This window comes from Cervus elaphus, chromosome 12, assembly GCF_910594005.1.
Source record: "Cervus elaphus chromosome 12, mCerEla1.1, whole genome shotgun sequence".
In the NCBI taxonomy this organism is placed as follows: Eukaryota; Metazoa; Chordata; class Mammalia; order Artiodactyla; family Cervidae; genus Cervus; species Cervus elaphus.
In genome coordinates, this window is record NC_057826.1 from 53,450,519 (window position 1) to 53,473,091 (window position 22,573).

The window sequence follows — 22,573 nt, forward strand, 5'->3', positions numbered from 1 at the left end:
GAACACTAATTGGCTGTAGGTTAGAAAGCCTTTAACAGCTAAAGTTGTAGATTCCAATTGTTTAAAGACAGAGAACAGCTACATATGCTTAGATAAAGAATGAGTTATGAGAAAACACTATCTCTAGATGATGAAATTATGATCATTTAATTTTTTGTATTTTTTAAAATGAATTTGTGTAGCTTTGATCTTTACCAAAAAAACTATGGGGAAAATAAAAATAACTACAATTCAAGCCTAATGGGATTTACCTATAGCACAGGCCGCATGCAACTAATTTTGGCCATATTTTTATGATGATGTGAATTGGTTGGTTCATATTGTTTTAGTTGATTTACTAAAATCTTTGCTTTAAAACAATATTGTTTGAGGATTCCCTGGTGATCTCGTGCTTAGGACTTGGCACTCTCCCTACTGTGGCCCAGGTTCAATCCCTGGTCAGGGAACTAGATCTGCAAACTGATCAGTGGCAAGAAATATTAATAGTAAATTTTAAAAATAATATTGTAAAATCACTTAACATTTTGGTATCAGTTCATATGGTTTACATGTTTTATATACTCTTTTCTAATATTAATTTTACTTAGTTGTATATCATGAATATTCTATGGTATAAGGAGTATGATATCATGACTTAACAGATCTCCAGAATTATGTTGTAGACTGTATGTTTAGTCATTCCTTTATCGTTGCGTGTTTGGGTTTTCTCTAATCCTTTGATCTTATGATATGTTTTATAGCTTGAACCATAAAAGTACTATTTCCGATTGTCAGGTCTACCTAACCAATTGCCTCTGTACCACCCAGCTTTTTATTTAGCTATGCAATTCACACTCTAAAATGAGTTATAAGGATACACGATACCTACATAATGCTTTTCAGTGACGGATCAGTATTACCAAGTGACTCATTCAGACTAGCAGTGCCATGCTGGCACTGTTATGGATTATCCAACCACACACCCTTAGTCCTTTGGGTTGTTTTTTTTTACCCCAAGTTTTTATTTGGAATTTTTTACTTCTGAAAAATATTTGAAATAGGCCAATAAATAGCTACATGGTCTCTGAATTCACCAATTGTGAACACTTAGTTGTTTATTATTATTATTATTGGAGTATGATTGCTTTATACTGCTGTGTCAGTTTCTGCGATACAATAACGTGTATCAGCCATGTGTATACCTAGAGCCCTCTTTTTTGGATTTCCTGCCCATTTTGGTCACCACGGAGCCCTGAGAAGAGTTCCCTGTGCTATACGGCAGGTTCTTGTTAGTTATCTGTTTTGTATATAGTAGTGTGCTTTTGTTTTGGGGGGGTGGTTTGTATCACAAGGCTAGTGGGATCTTAGTTCCCTGACCAACTGTCGAACCTGGGCCCACAGCAGTGAAAGCACTGAATCCTAACCACCGAACCACCAGGGAATTCCCATGACCACTTAGTTTCTAATGGAAATATCTCTATATAAAGACCGCGCTTTTTTAATGCAGATAAATGGGAAACATTGAAAGAAGCTAAATGGAAAGCTTGTGTGATATGTGGAAATACTCCCCAAATGATTGTGTCATCACGGTTGGGCCCTTTTGCACCCTTTGCTATGTTGACACATCTAGCCTGCCCACTCTCAAATGTGTCTTGAAGACTGCCACACAGAACACGATGTTGGACTCTTTGGGGGCCCTTCCAATGAATACATCATGAACTGCACCCTCCAAAGGTGGTCCCGACTAGAGACCGTCCTGCTTTGTCACTTGTCTTTGTTTTGCTTTGCACCTGGAAGACATAGTGCTTCCCCCATGACGCCATAGTATTAAGCACTTTTCCCCAAATAAATGAATCAATCTTTTTTGTTTTTTTTTAAATGAATCAGTCTTACAGAAACTATTTGAGGATTCTTTCTTGAGTTGAGGAATGTTTTTCTTCTTCCCATCATTCTTGCTAAATTTAAAATTCAAAGCAGTAGCTCCTCATCAAATAATTAAGCTGATTGCCTTTGTACATCGGCAACATCATTTTCCATCTAATCTGATATTCTGTGGGAAGCTGCAAAGCCAATTTAACTAATAAAATGAGGGAGGCTTTTTATATTAGTGTTAATGCTTAGCAGCAATGTGCATCCTATTTTTATTTTTTTGTTTATTTTAAGTTGCCCATTAGCTGCAGTGGTTACCAACTGTGAATAGCATTCAGGGTCCTGCCAAAGGTACAGACCAGTTATGACCCTGCAGAAAAACGGTTTTGAATCTGGCACTGGAGTCAGATAGGCATGGGTTTAAGTCTTGTTTTTGCACCTTATTGTAACATCTCCTTAGGGAATTATCTTATCTCTCTCTCTCTCTCTCTTTTTTTCATTTATAAAAACGAGGGTACTATATTCAGTTTTAAGACCTAGGGTAAAGATGTAGTAATCCAAACAACGTGGTATTGGTGAAAGGTTAGAACATAGTTCAATGGAATAGAATAGAGTCCAGAAGTACACCTACACAAATACAGTCAACTGATTGTCAACAAAGTTACAAAAGCAATTCAAATCAAGAAGGATGGCATTTTAAAACGTAATGGAATAATTAGACCTCTATATATCCCCCCCATTAAAATCTGGATCCATATCTCACACCTTATTAAAGGAATTAACTCAGAATGGACCATGCCTTTCTAAAATATATCCATAGCTTCACTTAAACAGTGACTGCCCAGGAAGGGGAGAACCCTTGACAAGAAAAAAATCTGGGCTGTGTCTTAAGTTCTTAGAAGAGTAGAAACACATATAAAATCATCTAAGAATTTCTGGTTCCTATTAATGTTAACAAAGAAAATAGCTCTTTTAAAGAATAATTTTGGTATAGCTTCTAGGAACTGGTCAATCATGTAGAAATGAAAGGAAAGAAGAGGTTTTAAAATCATAAGGCACAGTTCACAGCATGACTATTTTAAAATATACAGAATAGTCCAAACTATATAAAGGCTGTCCAAAATAGCCTGGCTGGAATCATCCTATTCCTGATGGGCTGCTAGTGAAGGATGCTGACTTTAGTGTTAACAGGAGCTCTTTGCCATTTGCAACTTCGTGGTGACTTCTTTCTTGTGAGTGTTATAGCCACACTTTTCTTAAGAGAGCTGTTAGTACTTTTAAGGGTAAATCAGTGAATAAATAATGAGAAGCAAGGTGGGGGTTCTCATTCTCTCTTCCCTGACTGTGGTTTATTTTTGGTTTAGAGCCTTGTGAAAGAGCTGTCATGGGGACCGCAGCCTTTATAGTGAATTAACTGTATTCCTATCGAACTCACAAAGCGTCACTGGGGAAATTTCTGTTAATCTTTACAAAACACAACCAAAAACACTCTTCCCATTTCTGTCTCAGAGCTGTGACCGAGAGCATCAACCAGCTCATCACGCTGTGCACGCAGCAAGCTCCTGGCCAGAAGGAATGTGATAACGCCCTGCGGGAACTTGAGGTGGGTCCCTGGCAAGGCTGCTGAGGATTTAAGAGCATGTGTCTGTCTGTCCTTTCCCTCCAGGGTCAGGTTCTTCTCCTTTATTCTTGCCTTTTATCTTTCCTGGGAAACTTTTGGGGCCAAAGTTCTAATCTTGAATTCCATCTATCTAGTGGGGTGGAATTCAAGAAAAATTAGGTTTGGTGAGGTTATCACCCCTGCTTCCGTATTTCCTCTGAGAGTTGTTTTGTTAAAAGAGTCTTTATTTCAAACAGGAAGAGGCCTCTGGTATTGAATGGAGGCTGAGAATGAGTAATTTTTACCTAAACAATTTGAGAGTGATTTTTCTAGGGCTTTTGGGAGAAGCTAGGAGAGAGTGCTTTTTGAGTAAAAATGGTCTTCTTGTACATTTGATTTTGTAGCATGTAGAGGATGCATTAGAGAAAACCCAAGAGTAACACTTATTACTATGAAGGTGGCCATGAGGCCCCTGGTGGCCCAGAACACAGCATGGGTGCTAATCAATTTATATTCATACTTAGGGTTTATTTTTCATGGAAAATTTATTTATGCCCATAGAATATATGTGGGTAAAAATAAAATCAATGTGCCCACTTGTCCATAAAGCAGTCCTAACCAATTCAGGTTATATTGTTTATCTCAGTAGATGTGGCTTGGTCATACCCTATGTACCTTAGTTTTCTGAAATAGGAATATTTACCATGTGAGAGAAGGTGGTCTAGGGGTGGAGGGGAGAGTTCATTGCACCTTCTGAAGGGTCTGACCGAGACCCAGGTTGCTGATGGCAGTAGGCCATTGGTGCAGCTGAAATTCCTCCCAGGAATGTGTGCAATGAGCGATTGTGATCAGAATCCTGTGTGTGCCAGGGAGATTGATAATCGGCATTTTTGTGTTGTTTCCCTTGTTCTAAGGCTTTGCTTGCTTTTTAAGTCATGCTCTCCTTTGCAGACTGTCAAGGGGATGTTGGACAATCCCAATGAGCCCGTTAGTGACCTCTCTTACTTTGACTGCATCGAGAGTGTGATGGAAAACTCCAAGGTGAGCCTGGCTGTGCTGTTAGCATCCCTGCCCACTGTGGGAAAGAATCGAGACGCGCTTCGTGTGCACAGGTCTGTGGCCCCCTCCCCGGGGAGGCCCATGTCTTAAAAGGCTCGTGGTGCGTTTGCCCAAGTGTTTCTCAAACCGAGCCATGCATCGCAGTCACCTGGGGGGCTTGTTGAACACAGATTGCTAGGCCACACCCACACCCCTAAGTTTCTGATTCCGTACATCCCAGAATGGGCGAGATTGTGCATTTCTGACCAGTTCCCAGGTCGGGCCCTGTGGTCCAGGAGCCACACTCTGAGAACCACTGCTTATACCCTCTCAGGGATGTCTTATTGTGAATCTAAGCATGTATGTCCATCACCTGGGACTGCATGCTGGGGAAAGCCTATCAATGACCGTATATGAGACTCTCCTGTGTGTTCCTGTTACCATCCATTTATGGCATGCATTCTCAAGAGGCATGAAAATTTGTGGGGGCTTTGGGGGTGCAAGCAGTGAAAATATCTAAGATAATACAATGGCTTCTATCCTTCCTTCTCCAAATCTTAACCTTGCTCAACAGAATCTGATCTCTTAGTATTTAATTTAATGTGGGTGGCCATTGGAGGGAGGGTGGTCTAAAAAGACTTCTTAGCAGAGCAGTAATAATAATATTTTAAAAGGTTGAGAAGCACTGACCTTTGGTAATGACACCAGTGTTTTTGAGAATGTCTCAGAACCAGGTGAAATGAAATGCAGGTGAGCTGAGTGAATGTTGAACAGTTGCCATTTGGCTTTGTACTCAGAGTGTTTCTGCACGTTACTTTACATCACCTTTACTCTAGCTTTGGGGAGACAGCAGGGCTTCCCTGGTGGCTCAGTGGTAAAGAACTTGCCTGCCAATGCAGAAGATGCGGGTTCAATCCCTGGGCTAGGAAGATCCCCTGGAGAAGAAAGTGGTAACCCAGTCCAGTGTTCTTGCCTGGGAAATCCCATGGACAGAGGAGCCTGGTGGGCTACAGTCCATGGGGTCGCAAGAGAGCCCAACCTGTCATAGTGACTGAACCACAACATGCCTACAGTGAGAATGGCTTGGGCTCTTCTGCTTGGAGAGACAGCTGTGTTGTTGGTGTCAGAAGGGCTTACTTTCAGTTAGGCTAAGACTAGGGTTTGCTTTATCCAGCATCCCACACTTAGGTCCAAAGAAACTGTTCTTCCTAAAGAGGGATGCAGGGAGAAGGAAAGGAAAATACCGTACATAAAAATACCCACTAACTGCTTTGCAAGTCCTTATGTAAACTGGATTATTTTGTATATCTAGGCAACTTTAGGGAATTTCTTTCTTTCCCCATCCAAGATGGCATCTTGGCAAACAAAGAGCTCTGTGTTGTGTTCCAGACGTGAATTTGATAGTCTCTCTAAAGCGTCCCTTGCACATCCTTCAGTTCTACCATCTGTGACCCTGGAAAGTAACACCTGCCTTCCTGGGACGTGAGGAGACTGTAGGAGACACAGCCCCAGATACGGGGCGGACACCCTGCCTCTGTCCCTGTGACCTCCTGTCTCACCTTGTACAGGGTGCTTGACCTCCCTGGGTTGGATTCTGAATACTAAAATCCCTTTTGACTATTATTTTAAAAAACCTCTGAAAAGAGAATACACCAATGATTTTCGAAGTAAGGGGAAATACTTTAAGAATTTAGCCTTAAAAATTTTTTTAGCCTTAGTTTCAGACTATCTTCCTCTTTACATGCACACTCCTTAAAGATAGATTTTACTGTCAATAAATAAAAGAAGGGATGGGTGTTTTTTCTACTTTCTGGGTGTGTCTTCACCTACAGCTCGGCAGATATGTGTGATTTTTGTATTCTGGACACTAACAGTTCTCAATTTAGACCATTTGCCCATAGGATGCCCTGTACAGATTTTACTTTAGTGATTGGTGTATATTAACTGTACCTCCTTGAGATATAGATAACTTTCGATGAAAGCTTCATACTTTAATTATTTATTTCTCTTTATGAGATAGAAGCGATATCATTATCTTGAATCTCTTCTTACTGCAAATAAAGGAAAATAATGCAAATATTATAAATAAAATGTCCTTGAGCATTCAAGTTGGAAGGGTAGCCCCTTTATCTCATGGTGTGAAGAAATGCTGGTCACAAGATCACTGGTGATGTGTTTTGCAGGTTCTGGGAGAATCGATGGCAGGGATTTCGCAGAATGCCAAGACCGGGGACCTCCCTGCCTTTGGGGAGTGTGTGGGGATTGCGTCCAAGGCTCTCTGTGGGCTGACAGAGGCTGCAGCCCAGGTAAGGGACTGGTCCCCATGCCCCATGATGTAGGCCTTCCAGCCTGTCCTGCGCCTGGCCCATGAGGGAGGCACGGGGGCTTCAGCTCCAACTCCAACCACCACCACTTAAACCATGGAAACCATGGTGGCTCTTTTGCTTCCTGAGCATTTAGGCAAAATATCAGCCAGTTACCCCCAGGAGGAGAGCAGAATACTGTAAACCCAACATAAGGGTTCAGAGGCCAGCTTTTTTTTTTTTTTTAAAGTCATAGTTACAGATAAGTTGCTTGGGGGAAAAATTGGGTACTACATAATTCAAATTCCCTCTGAGGCTTTAGAGTTGCAAACATCTTAGTCATGCTCTTTTTTAGAATCAGAAGGGGAAAAAGTTAGATGCCATCACTCAGAGACGTGATCAGGTATGTTCCTGGCTCGTCTTTGAAAGTCCGGTACATTTCCAATAATTACTGGGCTCATGTCACTGAACTTTCAAAAATGTCAGCATTTACCTTGAAGGGTTTATCATCTGACAGTTACCTCAAGCCTCGAAGATGTTACTGAACCAAAGAAAAACATCCCTAGTTTGGGAGGTGGTGAAATTGCCTCCCTCCTATTCTGCCCCTCGCATCTCAGGGGAAATGAGTTGAGGTTAGAATTCCCCCTTACAGATTCATCTCTTCCCTGTTAGTTGGCTAACACACCCAAAGCATTTAAAGAAAAGACCTTCTCTTATAGCCTCTTGTCCTCTTGGAGACTAAATATTACCTTTATTTTGTTTCCCTGAACCATCTTACTCATTCTCACTTACTGTTTTGAAAAAATTGGCCTAAACACTAAGGATACATCAGACTATGAGATGAGAGACCCTCATGTAGGGCAGGTTCCAGGGTTGGCTTACCCAGCAATTCCATGCCATCAGTCTACACCCGCTTGTTTTTTTTCCCTCTTCCATCTGCCAGCTAAAGAGTAAGCTTTATGCTGAGCCTGGGCCTCCTCAGAGTCATAAAGTGGCTGCCAGAGCACTCAGGGCTACGTGCATCCTTGATCATGTTCCCGTGGAAGAGCTTCTCAAAGCTTTCTTAAGAACAAGGAGACTGTTCTCCAAAGCCCATAGCAGACTCCTGCTGGCACTTCCCTGGCCCAAGCGAGCATCAGCTTGTCTACCCCTAAACTCTTACTGATGAGATGACTCTGACCACCTTGCACTGGGAGTGCCTGAGAAGGACTGCTGCAGGTCCACTGTGGGACCGTGATCCCCCACAGGCTTATCTAGGTGCTCAGAGAGCCTGAGCGGTGGCCTTCTTCCTCCCTCTCAGGCTGCGTACCTGGTCGGTATCTCTGATCCAAACAGCCAGGCGGGCCACCAGGGCCTTGTGGACCCCATCCAGTTTGCCAGGGCCAACCAGGCTATCCAGATGGCGTGCCAAAACCTGGTGGATCCCGGCAGCAGCCCATCACAGGTAACCTTGGGCAGGGGAAGGTGGGGGGGGGGGGGGGCGGGTTGAATGTGAGGTCTGTGCATCCTTGAGCTCTTGGAGGTGGGTGGTAGGAGACTAAGAGAATGAAGATTACTGTTTTTTCAGAGCTGGCAAGGCCAGACAGATAATGTCTTAGGGGAATATAGCAAAATATGATGATAGTGAGTTCAAGTAGTTGCTTTGGAATGGAGTGCTGGAAGGCAGTTGCAGTGGTGTAATCACAGCGAGATTCATCTGGAGGCTCACAGTTCCATTCATCAGTTCAGGGGAGATACACGGAGGGCTTGTTCTGTGCTCAGCACTGAGGGTCACCATGAGTGAGACCCAATCCCCTACCCCCTTAACTCTTACTGTGGCATAAAATTTGGAAGCTGGAGGGATTGGGGTATGATGACCATGCCAGGATTGTCGATGGTTTCTCTGAGGGGTTGTCAGGGGTCACTTCCTGGAGATAGTGGTGCTGATCCAGGCCCCAAAGCTGGGTCAGAACCTTCAGCACAAAAAGAGCTATAGAGACATTTGGGAACTAGACAGGATGTGCGACTTTCCATGATACTTCTGATACCCAAGTGGTATGGATCAGGTTCAGTAATTCCAGCATGCTAAGTCACTTCAGTCTTGTCCAACTCTGTATGACATATGCCCTCCCCCAGGGGATCTTCCTGACCCAGGGATCAAACCTGCATCTCTTATGTCTCCTGCATTGGCAGGCAGGTTCTTTACCACTAGCGCCACCTGGTAAGCCCAGTAATTCCAGCAGTGTGTACTAAAAGGAACAAGAGTGGCTTATATGGGCCAGCAGAGGCAGCTCATGAGGGGCTCATCCACACTTGACCCTGGGACCAGTATCCTTGAGGCAAGAGAAGGACCCCAGTACAGGAGATAATACAGGGACCACCTGGACCCCAGACAGGCATCAGTGTACCTGAGATGCCTCACCTGTCCATTTAAGACTAAAGAGTGTTACCAGCCTCAGCAAAGTGGGTCAGGCAGATTCAGAAAAGCAGTTGAGGTGGAGCCTGAGAAGTTCCTGAGCCAGACCCCTTCATAAGGTGCCTACAGCCCACCTGGGGGTGGGGGTGACATACAGCTGAACGTGACTGGTAAGCACTTGAACTGTAACTGGCCCAAACCGTGATGGGCTGTAAGTATAAAATACAGACCGATTTCAAAGCCTTAGTATGATAAAGGATTATAAAAGCTTAATCTTCTTAAATTGATTACCTGGTGAAATGAAATATTTTGGATATCTGAGGTTTAATTAAATATGTTATTGAAAATAACTTCCCTTGTTTCTGTACTTATTTTAATGTGGCTACTGGAAATTTTAAAATTAGGTATGTGGTTTGCACTGTATTTCTGTTGGGTAACCCCAGCCTAGGCCCTGGGCTATATCCCTCCTGGCTAGAGGTTGCAAAGCATATACTGACAGCCTCTCCTCTAAGACCAGCTGGAGCCCAGCCCACTCCCACCACCACAGCAGCGTCAGCTTTCTTTTTCTTTGTTTCTTCTTTCTACCTTAATAATTCTCACCCTTCCCTTTCTTGGTGAGACTCTGGGGGTAGCAGAGGTAGAGACTTGGGTTTTAGTTACAGCAGCCCTAAGATGTGTGAGTTGGGGGAATCCAGGGCTGGGGACCAGGGTGGACTCCTTTTGAACTGACCCCCTGTGCACTGAAGCGTGGGGTGCCCCCAACCCAGTCCCTGCTTTGTAGGTTCTGTCCGCTGCCACGATTGTCGCCAAGCACACCTCAGCCCTGTGCAACGCCTGCCGCATCGCCTCATCCAAGACGGGCAACCCCGTGGCCAAGAGGCACTTTGTCCAGTCCGCCAAGGAGGTCGCCAACAGCACCGCCAACCTGGTGAAGACCATAAAGGTGGGTCACTGAGCTAAGACCCGAGGAACCTTTGTAACACCTGCTGCAGGTGAGAGAGAGGTATTGCAATGAAGCTTGGCTCCTAGACTTCCTTCTAGTGAGGGGCGACTTCTCATTTGTTCTCGTGATTTCAGTCACTGAGGAGGAGTTCATTGGTGATGGACATAGTTATTAGGAAACACCAACAGCCTTGGTCTCTACAAACCTTCTGCATAGTGTGTAGGGAGGGGTAAGCTATATGTTTGGTGGGGGACAGTTTTGAGGGGCCCTACCATGGTTGTTAAGCATCTCTGGACTAAGAGATAAGGCGGAAGAAGAAGGGAATGGGAGATTGCTGGGGAAATCTCTTTCATCTTTTTTAAAAGAAAATCTGTACTAGCCTATGATATCTCTTCCATTTATAGTTATTTAAATGTTTTCAATGGAGCATCAACTTCTTAGACTATCCTGTGTTGATAACAAGTTCATCTTTGTGATCGTGGTCGTAAACAGGTGCAGGGGTGGGAGTGGCAGGGCAGGGTACCCTGTGAGGAGGCAGCTGCAGTAGCTGGGCTGTAGTGTTTGTATCTGGGCAATCAGACTGTAATCCTGGTCTGCCCTACGTGGGACAGGAAGCAGAGAGCAAGCAGCTGACCAGGTGGGAAGACAGCCACAGTCTAGACAGTTGACCCCAGGCAAAGAGCTTCCAAAGGAGACTGTCATAGAGGCAAGCTGCCAGTTCTGTGCAAACCAGACCTGCCGGAGGGAGGGGTGTCAGAGGGCTTGACTTTACAGAGGGCTTGTGTTCACAGTGGTGGAGGTGAGGTGAGCTGCTTTGTTGCTGGGCAAGTCCTGGAGGAGTGGGGCTCCCCCACCACCCACTCCCTCCAGAGGATATGATACCACACACCTCGTGTCTGCACTGTGCCTGCGTGCCAAGTCGCTTCAGTTGTGTCCGACTCTGCGACCCTATGGACTCTAGCCCACCCAGACTCTTCTGTCCACAAAGCCAATTTAATCTTGTGGACAAATTAGTCAACAGGCTGAGCCAAGCAGAAGCCAAGGAGAGGTTGTGCAGCTGTTTAAACAGCCTTTTAAAAAAGTAAAAGGCACCTATTTGAAGACAACAATAAGATCGATTGAAGATGAATAAATAAATTAAAGCTCGTGCCCAGCTGCCCCCAGGATCCTGGTGGCAGCCCACTTTAAAGACCATCATGATCTATGGTATTAGAAATGAAGAAAACTTACATTTTTTAATATTTAATTTGAGCAAGGCCTGGCCCATATTTTGTATAGATCTCTCATTCAGGCCACACAACCAACCACCCTGTGCTTATCATCCCCATCTTTACAGGAGTTAGGTAACTTTCCTGGGGGTGACTCAGCCAGTAAGGAGTGGATTGGAATTCCAACCCAGATCCCCTGCTCTTCCCAAACCCGCTCTCGCTCTTGGCCTGCGGAGTACATGGAGAGACTAACCCCTCTCACCAGCCTGGGGAGAAAGCGCTGGGTGTGTTTAGAGTGCTTGTGTGCAAGTCTGGGGGGATGCAGGGATGGAAGACAGCAGCAGAATTGAAAAGTAGTGACATCATAGTTCGTTGCCGTGTAATTTACTTACTTCAGTTAAACTTGGCCATTTTCCGATCGTTTCAAGTGTCAAAAAACAGGCTGCATTTAGATGGGCCAGGGTGGGGGGGCGGGGGGAAGCGAGAAATTCTTCTTTACTAATTCTGGGAAGCCTTGCTTTCCTGCCCCCGCTCCTCAGTTTTCAGTTCTGACCTGTCTCCTTTAAGATCTCATCTCCTTTCCAGGTTCTCCTCACAGTGGCAAGCCCTCTTTGTAGCTCCCTACAGCCAGTGAGCTCTTGGGATGGCCTTAAAGCTAGGCCTGTGCTTGCAGGCTGCTGTAATGTGGGGGAGATGGAGGTCTCCTCCCCCGCCAGCACTCCGGGAATCAGTAGCAGTGCAGGAGAAATGACCCACTCACCCCTCAGCTTGCCGAAGTGAGCTTGGCTTTTCAATTCCCATCAGGGGGCAGGCTTTGCTGAAGACAATAAACTTGGTTTTTAATTTACTAATAGGAAAATGAAGGTCCTTTCAGTACAGCATACCATACTACATATCGAATAGATTTCCTGAGTCAAGGAATGGTTAAGAATTCTGCCAAATAGCAGAACAAATAAATATTTAATTCCCTAAATGCTTGAAATGGCTTCCATCAAGGCTGCATTTTACTCTAAGTTCTGTACTTCTTAGTCAACCTTATTTTTCCCTTTAAATCACAAGGGTATGCCTAAGCACGCACCTTTCTAGCCCTGAAGAAAGGGGGGAACCTCCCCCTCCCCTGCGGGGCATTGGAGAGCAGGAAGCAGATTACATCACAGTGGGTTATCAGCGCCCATTAGAATGTCTGCCCCCAGGAATCATAGATCTCTACTGATGGCATTCTTTGCAATCCCAAAGCATGGCTCAGAAAGAATAAATGTGTGCACCCTCCTCCTGACCAGGCCCTGCTCTCGATGCCGGCCCAGTTGGAAGCACACGGACCCCTAACCATGGGAGCCATTTACCTGCCGGTCCCCACATGCACCCGTGCCGGCTTCTCCCTTTCGTCAGCTTCTTACCTAGCCTCAAGTCAGATGTGGGGAATGGAATGTTATTTTAAATGTGCAGTCACTCTGGTTTGGGTGCCAAGTAGAAGTTGTGCAACAACTGCTTCTGTTGCTCTGAGAAGCCAGAGCTCAGCCTTGCCTTTCACAGCAGAGTTGAAGCTCAGGGTTTTGCCATGAAGCACTTCCAGGGCGTCCAAAAGATTAAACTCGACTGTAAGTATGCTTTCTTGATCGTCCTTTTGGTTGAATTGGTAATGTGGGTTTCTTGAGATAAAAAGGAGGGAGAAAAAACCCTCTTGGGCCCCTTCTGCCTTTTCTTGTTGCCTTTTCTAAGGTCGGTAGGAGGGAAGGGAGCCAGGGGGCTTGGATTCCGGTTTGCGGCATGAGCTTAACCTTGCATGTCACTTTCTGGGTGTTGGTTTTGTCACCTGGAACATTGGAGCTTTGGGATTAAGTGATCTTTAAGATCCCTTCTGGGGCTTCCCTAGTGGCTGAGCAGTGAAGAATCTGCCTGCAATGCAGGAGACCTGGGTTCAATCCCTGAGTTGGGAAGATCCCCTGGAGGAGGGAATGGCCACCCACTCCAGTACTCTTGCCTGGAGAATTCCATCTACAGAGGATCCTGGTGGGCTACAGTCCATAGGGTCACACAGAATTGGGCACAACTGAAGCGACTAAGCATCAGCAGCAAGATCCCTTCTAATCCTTGAAATTCATGAAGCTTTGATTCTGTTGTACACACAGAAATGATTTCTCCCACATCTCTGTGAGATGTTGCTAAATAAGAAAATTCAGAGTTGCTAGCCCAGGGAGGAGAGTGCCCTTCTCCTGGTCGGGCCTGTGCATTTGGCTCAGTGGATTTACCCTTTTGTTGTTATGGCTGGAGTGCTAGACATTATGTGACAGGGAATGTCTGTACGAAAACTGTCATGCCTGCCTAAAATTTACCTGTAGCCAGATCTGAGTATTCAGTTTACTGGGGTGTCTCAGCCATCCCCAGAGGGGCAGCCACATTCAGAAGTAAAATAACTCTCCATGTAAACAAGCCATCCTTTCTGATGCTCGGTGCTTTTCCCTCTTGAAAATGAAAAACAGTGCCGGATTGGAGCTTGGCATTCTAGTCCACAGGCCCTACTATTCGGGGTCCCGCCCTTGCCCTGCAATAGGCCACATGATTTGTGATTTTAGGGCCCATGCTCAAAAAAAAAAAAATCTTTTCATCATCCTCTTGATGTGGTTGATGAAACTGCACAATTAGAAAAACCATTCCTTGGAATTCACCTGGGGTGATCATCCTGTCATTTTTCATACGTTCACCTGAGGGTTGGTGACGTGATCAGAAATCTGCCTTCCTAATAGACTGAGGGCGTTGTCCAAAGTAAAGAAGAGAATGGGAGGAGGGCAGAGAGGGCAAGAGCAGGAGGAAGAAGCGGCACCGCCCAGAGGCTGGGCATCTTCCATTGAGCTGGAAGGGCCTGACCTCAAGCAGTCAGTGATGGTGATGGTAAGATCATGAGAGCACCGAGATTGTTCACTGCCCCATCACCAGTGCCGTGCTGCAGGGCAGGTAACGGGTGGTGCTAACTTGACACTTCCTGAGTACATGTGGCAGTCGGCATTGAAGCCATCAATGTGAGTAAGTAGCAGGCACGTTGGAGTTCCACTGGGCCTGGAAGAATCGCAAAATAGGCAAGGTTGGGTCAAGGTCAGTGCCTGTCTGGTGGAGAAGGGCATGAGCAGAGGTGAGCTCTGCACAGTATTAGCAAAGACACTAAATTAACCAGGCTTATGGGAACTCCTCTGAAAATTAGGAGCATGGTGGATGCATAATTACTGTCCCAAGTTGCCAAGACTTGATTGCAATATAGTTGTTATTCAAATAGCCTTTAAATCTAACCATGTCTGCCTCCTCTTGCCCTGTTGAAAAATAGAAACATTCCCATCTCAGATCCAGTTTATTTCATAATGCTGGTGCCTCTGGCTTTTTACTCACTAATTGTCTAAACTGACTTTTATATACTGCTCATAATGGTTACATTAAAAGTTTAGTTGGTTATTTAACAATGAAATGTATGTTATTCTACAAACATGACTGCCTTCTCAAATGTAGCCCTTTACTGTGAGGCAGGAGTGCTGTCGCTGGAGCACAGACTCTTGGTTCTAACAGCCTTAGATTTGAGAAGGTGGAGCCCAGGGTTGGGGAACTTTGGATCCAAGTGTTCACCCTTTGTGGGGTGGCCTGGCATGCATCACAGGCTGCTTTCCTGGATTGGTTTCCAGGCAGGCTATTAATCAGTGATGTGATAAATCATTCAGTGCTCTGGTCATGTTGTTATTGTTCAGTCATGTCCAGCTCTTTGCAACCCCATGAACTGCAGTACACCAGGCTTCTCTGTCCTTTACTATCTCCCAGAGTTTACTCAAATTCATATCCATTGAGTTGGTGATACTATTTAACCATCTCATCTTCTGCCCAAGGCAAAAGGAGAAGAGGGCTATGGTATTAATGCTGCTAATTTTAAGGAGAAATAAGCTTTGAAAGCATAAGATACATAGACCAAAACATCCATGTGTGTAGAGTTCAGTGAATTTTCCCAGGCTGAACACACCTAAGTAATTGCAGCCAGATGAAGAGACAGAATATGGCCAGCCCCCAGAAGCCCACTTTGTGCTCCGTTAGTCTCACTGGCTCCAAAGGGGGATCTGACAGCCAGCACTCAGAATTAGTTTCACCTGCCTTTGTACTTTGCACAAATGGAATCATATCGTGTCCGACCTCCTTACCTAAATATTACGTGTGTGAGACTTGTCCATATTTTAGGAAATTAGTTCTAGTTTTTTAAATAGTTTAAAAATAGTTTAAAATAGTTTAAAGTTTAAAACAGTAAACTCTAGTTTAAAATAGCTCTGTTTTTTCTCCATCACACTCCATTTTGCTCATTTCAGAATGGCAGATACAAAAGCCTTCCCTCTGTCAGTTATCCAGGGACATCCGGGTAAACTTAGAAGAAGTTCAAAGTGCTACACAGTGTGAAAAGCTGTCTTTTTATAGTTTGAGAGGGAATAGAATTAATTGGAGTGGAAAGGGAGGGGCCAAAACACAGTTTCAAAAGTAGGGAAGAAAGTGACTCAGCTGCAAGGTTTGGTAGCGTGACTGGGGAGTGGAGAACAGGGCACCCTCTGACTCATGTGAGCAGGGAGTTGATGGACTGTGAGGTCGGCTGGCCTGTGAGCCATATGTTCAGCTTTATTCCTTATTATTGCTCACTTAGCCACTCTGCTTGATGGCAGAGATCCTGCTAGTCAGTTCTTATTCATTGTTTATGAATTCACCGGACCTTTTGAGTATTCCCGTGAAACCTTTTCGCTGGGCGGTGACTGCTGTGGCCCGGGAGTGATTTGTGTTTCCCCATCAGGCCCTGGATGGGGACTTCTCCGAGGACAACCGCAACAAGTGCCGCATTGCCACCGCCCCCTTGATCGAAGCCGTGGAGAACTTGACAGCATTCGCCTCCAACCCTGAGTTTGTCAGCATTCCTGCCCAGATCAGCTCCGAGGTAGGGAATCTTCACAGCGACAGTCACATTGAGGTCTGTGGCTAGTTTTGTGTGTCCCTGAATGGAATGAACAGTTAACAATTCCAAAACCCCTCTCTGTCAATACATAGGGCACTGTTATTTTGTCAGTGATGACACATGCAGTTAATGAAACGATGTTGGTATATCTCTCAAAAGGTGATGTCTTGGTTTTATATGTAGAGAATAACCTGGACATAGGTTTGGGGCTGATTCTTGGTATACGTCAAACTCAAAAATGACACTTAAAGATTGGACGTAGCCCCAGGTTCTCCCCATCCAGGCCCCAGGTGAGCCAGCCTCCATGGTTCCCCACCCTCTGTCTTGATAAAGAACACCACCTTCCTGGGTCAGATTCATTCACTTAATCTGTGTGCCCTGCCCTTGACTTCTGCTGTCTGGTCCCAGGGCTCCCAGGCACAGGAACCGATCCTGGTCTCAGCCAAGACTATGCTGGAAAGCTCATCGTACCTCATCCGCACTGCCCGCTCACTGGCCATCAACCCCAAAGACCCGCCCACCTGGTCTGTGCTAGCCGGACATTCCCACACCGTGTCTGACTCTATCAAGAGTCTCATCACGTCCATCAGGTTAGTGTCTCCTGCAGAAATTGTGGCCTGCATCTGACAGGGCAGGAGGGGGATAAGCCCATCAGGAATTTTATTTAATAGCAATGTTGTTGATTATTGTCATAATTTTTTTTCTTTACCTCTTTGGGACCAACGGTAACACTTGTCACAATGATACAAATACTAACTATTCAAGGCATTTTACCTGTATTAATTTTATGTTTATCATAACAACCTTGTAAAGTAGATGCTGCTATTATCTCCCTTTTCCTGATGAGAGAATTCAGAAAGAAATTTAGATAACATTCCCAAGGTCATCCCCAGGTCTGATTGGGGATCAGACCTTTAGCCTTGACCTGAAGACCTCAGATCTTTAGCCTCGGTCCTTCTAACCATTGTACCATAGTGTCTATACCTAGGAGCTTAGGCAGAGAGCACCACTGTTTATTTAGCAGGATTCATGGTTAACTTTGGGCTTCCCTTGTGGCAATGACAATGCACTCCAGTACTCTTGCCTGGAAAATTCCACGGATGGAGGAGCCTCGTAGGACACAGTCCATGGGATCAAAAAGAGTCGGACACGACTGAGCGACTTCACTTTGTACTTTGTACTTTTGTCCCTTGTGGCTCAGCTGGTAAAGAATCTGCCTGCAATGCGGGAGACCTGGATTCGATCCCTGGGTTGGGAAGATCCCCTGGAGAAGAAAAAGGCTACCCACTCCAGTATTTTGGCCTGGAGAATTCCATGGACTGTGTAGTCCATAGGGATCGCAGAGTTGGACACGACTGAGCGGCTTTCACTTTCACTTCATGGTTAACTTACCTTGCTGATAAGACAAAAATAATATTCTAGGTCCTACAGTAACTCTTGGCATTCCTACACTCCTTGGGGATAGTAGGAACCTGAACAGTTATCCCATGTAGGTAAAACATTTTTTAAGTTGACCAAAGTTAATAGCCCACAGTATGGAATTGCATCCCTTTCCTCAGTTATATTTTGTCTTTCAATTGCTTTTGAAACTCAGGATTACGTCAACTTTCTTAATGCCTTGCGAAGAAAGATCCACTAAATATTTTAACTCCTGCCATAGCCCAGGACTTTGTGAATAGTTTGCAATGTAGAGAGCATAGTATATTTACACTGGAAATAGCACTGATTTTTGTTTTGTTTTGTTTTGTTTAAATGATGTTTCTGTGTTTAAGCCACTGAATGGAGAATCCAATACCAAACTGTTTCATTTGCCTGGCAACCTGCCTGAGATGCAGGACAGCACCCTGCCCTTCCCACCATAAATAAGTAGACTGAGCGCAAGTGTTAAATGAAGAAATGCCTAGGTTCTGCAGAGAAGCATTGCCAAGCGAAGGTCAGGGATTCACTTGCTAAAGCAATGGAGTGGGATAGAAAGTAGACAAGGGCTCCTGGCCCACTAGTGCTGGAGCAGGTTGTGGAACTGGCACTTCATAGAGCCTGTGTTCAACTTGCCCTGTCCCTTCTAGGGACAAGGCCCCGGGACAGAGAGAGTGTGACTTCTCCATCGACAGCATCAACCGGTGCATCCGGGACATCGAGCAGGCCTCTCTGGCGGCCGTCAGCCAGAGCTTGGCCACGAGGGATGACATCTCTGTGGAGGTATGTGGGGCTGTGTGGTCAGCCCAGAAGCCTCTGGAAGGACTGAAGAATCCCAGCACCAGGCTTTGGGAATGGGGGAATAATACCAACACATTGTTGATGCAAAAGTTTCATCATTGGACCATCTTCCCCTGGAACCAGCCTGGAAAGTTCTTGCGAGGGGGTAGGGCATATGGGGAGCAGAGAACAATGGTTTGGTGAAGGAACAAGTGTACTGTGGCTGAAATTTGGGAGGAAATGATTATTGTCAAAGAAAAGTGTATCTGTAAGTGGAGTTGCCATATTCAGTTGAGCACCTCAGTAGAGCAGACCTAAGCATGTAAACTTTGAGTGCTTCCCTGTCATATTTCAGCAATGTGCTTTTTGGACTAATGGGCAAATTCAGCATTCAATGCTCTGTGTTTTGTCCATGCAGAGATCAAAGATTCTGCCCTTATTGCTCAATATCTAGTATTGAGTGACCTCTTACATTCTAGTCAGAGCCACTTTCCCCTCTCTTGCCCATTATTTTGAAGTTGAGAATAGACTTTCCTACTTTGCTCCCTTGAGTTTTTTCTATTACTTATTACAAAGTCCCCTGATTCATACTTTTTTCCCTGTGTAAAAGTGCCTGACACTCAAGGTGCTTAATAAATATGGATGGTCTATTGACTAATGTTTCCCTCCTGACCCAGAGCTCATCAACAATAAACTTTGGGGTCTTCCCTGGTGGTCCAGTGGCTAAGACACTGCGCTTCCACTGCAGGGGGCACAGGTTCAGTCTCTGGTTGGGGAACTAAGATCCCACATGTCGTGTGGGATGGCCGAAGAATAGGAAAAAAAAAAAGAATTTTGACCTGTCTCTAAGCAGGGTCTAGAGTTGGAATTGGTTATTTTTATTCATAGAACTATTTCACTCCAACTTTACCCATCTTCCCCATTTCCAAGGAAAGAAAGAAAGAGTATCCATTCTCATTCCATATGGAATGTTAGAATTATTGTTAACTTATTATTAAAGTAGAATAAACATACAAAACTTTTTGCTTGTCATATGTGTGCCGCTTCATAGACTGCCACTGACTAAGCACATCCTGTAACTAGCACCCTGAGCAAGAAACTGAGATGATGAACACCCCTCCCACCTCTTGCACTCCCATCCTTTCACCATCCTTCCAAAGCATATCCTCAGTCTTGACTTCCTCCCTGGGGAGAAAATCCCTTCCTTTTATTTGCATGTGATTCCTACTTATACCATACTTAATTTAACAAGCCATATTTAATTTAACAAGACAACCTTGCCTGGATATTCTTACATTCTTAACTGCAGTTACATTATGAGTGTGAAGACCAGAAATAATTTGCTAAATAAGACCCTTGAAAGTGTGGAGGTTTCTTTCCACCCACCTCTATCACTCTTTTTCCTTTTTTTATTTTTTACCCAGGATTTTGTTTCCAAGCTTGTGGGTTAGGTTGCTCCTCTCTTTGAGGGAACTCTACTCAAAGCTCGCAACCCCATGTGCAGCATTGCTGGGTGGGAGAGTAGCCCAAATGTCCTATCTGATAGGCAGGACATTGTCACTTTGTTAGGAATCACCCCATTCTGTGCTGGCATGTGCAGGCCTAAAACACCCAGCATTCTGACCTGGAAATCCTGTCTGTCTAGGAAAGCTCCATTGAAGATTCCCACCGAGAGATCTCTTTCCCACTACCAGTTAGCACTCTCCACCTTTGAATTCCTCACCCCCTTCACACTTCAGAATTATCTAGACACCTTGCCCCATCTCTTTAGAGCATGAGTTTAATTCTTTGGGTTGGAGAAATTAAACTCTTAAACCTGAGAAGAAATGCCTTGAGGGTGCCATTTTCACCAGTGGTATCCACATCACCAAGTAGAGTGCATAGAGCACCTGACCTAAGTCTAGTGGGCACCTCGTCGCATTTTCACGGTGTGGTGTCTGGGAAGTAGTCCTGCCTTAAAAGCCAATATCATTTTTAGGTTACCCTTTTCCCCACTCCCCGCTTAAGGGGTTCTTAGTTCTGAGGATGCAGCAACCTGAATATTCCCTCAGACCCCAAGGTAGTCCCTTCCATTTGGACATAGTTGTTTACTCTTATTGGAAAGCCACCGCAGTTCTACTTTTCCAGTAATGATTCTGAATAACCCAAAGTAAAGATACCACTAGCACCAGTTGTCACTGTGACTGCTCGGAGTGAGAAGCCAGTAGCAAAAGTGTTTCTAGGGCCTACCTCATGCCCCTTATGGGTAGAACTGGGGGGTCTATCCCAGGGGAACCGAGGGTCCCTGGGAGGGCTTGAGTGGAACAATGGCCGGAGGGTACGCCCAGGCATTTTAACATCCATTTCTTGTGACCTCCCTTATCTTTCACATGGGCCTTTTTAAATCAGTACAACTACGTGGGGAGCCGTTGTGGGGTGAACTTGACAGATCTGTCTCCTTATCAGGCCTTGCAGGAGCAGCTGACTTCAGTGGTCCAGGAAATCGGACACCTTATCGATCCCATTGCCACAGCAGCTCGGGGAGAAGCAGCTCAACTGGGACATAAGGTAACAGGCATTGGGCGTGGGGACCCTGCTGAGAGTGTGCGAGAAGGAGGCAGGGGTAGGGGAGAGAGGATATTGATTCTGTTGCTCTTGTTCCTCAAAGGCTCTTTGGCCGGTGTTAGAGCCAAGTCAGTGCTGGCCTACATTAAAGAAAAGACCACTCAACGTCCCTCAACCGCGTCTCCAAAAATGACCCCCTCAAGGATCTCTTTTCACTTAGCATTGAGACAAAAACTGCAGGGAGATTTTTCTGAGACTTCCCAGGTGGCGCTAGTGGTAAAGAACCTGCCTGCCAATGCAGGAGACACAGGAGCCTCGCGTTCAGTCCCTGGGTCGGGAAGATCCTCTGGACTAGGAAATGACAACCCACTCCAGTATTCTTGCCTGGGAAATCCAATGGACAGAGGAGCCTTGCAGGCTACAATCCACACAGTCGCAAAGAGTTAGACACGACTGAAGCAACTCCATATGGTCGCAAAGAGTCAGACACAACTTAGCACTTAGCACATAGTCAGACTTTGTAGCCAACAAGGCATTTACAGTCACTTCTTGCCCTTGATCTTCCCTGGGACAAACCAGAGACTGGACTTGGCATTCCTGAACTGGTGTCTGCCATTTTTTGCCCTGGCTCACTAGCCTCCTCCCAGTGTGTTTAGGACACAGTGTTCTTCCATGGTTTCTGGTATTGTGTCCATTTTCAGACATGCGGAAGCAAAGCAGACTTTCAGACTTCACCCTCGATGGCTAAAACCTCTGTGTGGCCACTCTGTCAGCCCTTCAACTGAGCACTCAAACCCACATGGTTTCAGGCACTGCCTGTTTGGGGTCATTTTGCAGATCCTTCAGGGAGCATTGGCTCATCAAGCAGCCTGTGCCTTGGCAGAGAGAGGACAGACATTGGATTTTTAACAACCCACAGGGTTTCCTAGTATTTATCAGTGCCACCATCAACATCAATGTGCAGATCAAGAAATCCAGCAGCCGAAATTGTCTCTGCAGGTATTGATTTTTAAAAAGTCAATATTCCTGCTTTTTCAAATTACCTAAGGGCCTAATAAGCTTCCTGCTGGTTCTAAGGAAAGGAGTTTGAGATTTAAAATGGCCAGTGTCTCTCTGCCATTTCAAGTGTGGCCAATTTCATTTCTCAACTGAGCCCCTTTGTGATAAGAAAGGGCTTGTCCACTGGTGCGAAATGGTGTTGAGGGTGGAAGGACAGGCCTGGAGGCTGGCGTACAGTGTATGTGACTACTGTGGGCAGAATAAGTTTGGCAGAGATGCCAAACTTTGTTTCAGCAGTTACTTTTATTTAACGTATTTATTTTATTTTCTGGCTGTGCTGGGTCTTCATTGCAGAGCATAGGCTTTCTCTAGGTGCACAGGCTTCTCATTGTGGTATCTTCCCGTTGCAGAGCATGGGTTCTAGAGCATGCAGGCTCAGTAGCTGTGGGCTTAGCTACTGCGGTGGCACATGGAATCTTCCGGGACCAGGAATTGAACCTGTGTCCCCTCCCTTGGTAGGTGGATTCTTAACCACTGGG

General features: G+C 45.2%; 1 protein-coding gene across 10 annotated transcripts in view; it reads left to right on the forward strand.

Annotated features, from left to right (window-relative positions):
* TLN2 (talin 2) overlaps positions 1-22,573 on the forward strand; it is a 479,630-nt gene that overhangs the window by 373,262 nt on the left and 83,795 nt on the right. For all 10 annotated transcript variants that reach the window (XM_043918839.1, XM_043918846.1, XM_043918841.1 and 7 more), the window contains 9 exons: positions 3,358-3,451; positions 4,400-4,489; positions 6,670-6,792; positions 8,090-8,233; positions 9,966-10,127; positions 16,137-16,277; positions 16,704-16,885; positions 18,362-18,494; positions 20,937-21,038. In XM_043918839.1, coding sequence (XP_043774774.1) covers positions 3,358-3,451; positions 4,400-4,489; positions 6,670-6,792; positions 8,090-8,233; positions 9,966-10,127; positions 16,137-16,277; positions 16,704-16,885; positions 18,362-18,494; positions 20,937-21,038 — 1,171 coding nt within the window. The remainder of the gene's footprint in view (positions 1-3,357; positions 3,452-4,399; positions 4,490-6,669; positions 6,793-8,089; positions 8,234-9,965; positions 10,128-16,136; positions 16,278-16,703; positions 16,886-18,361; positions 18,495-20,936; positions 21,039-22,573) is intronic.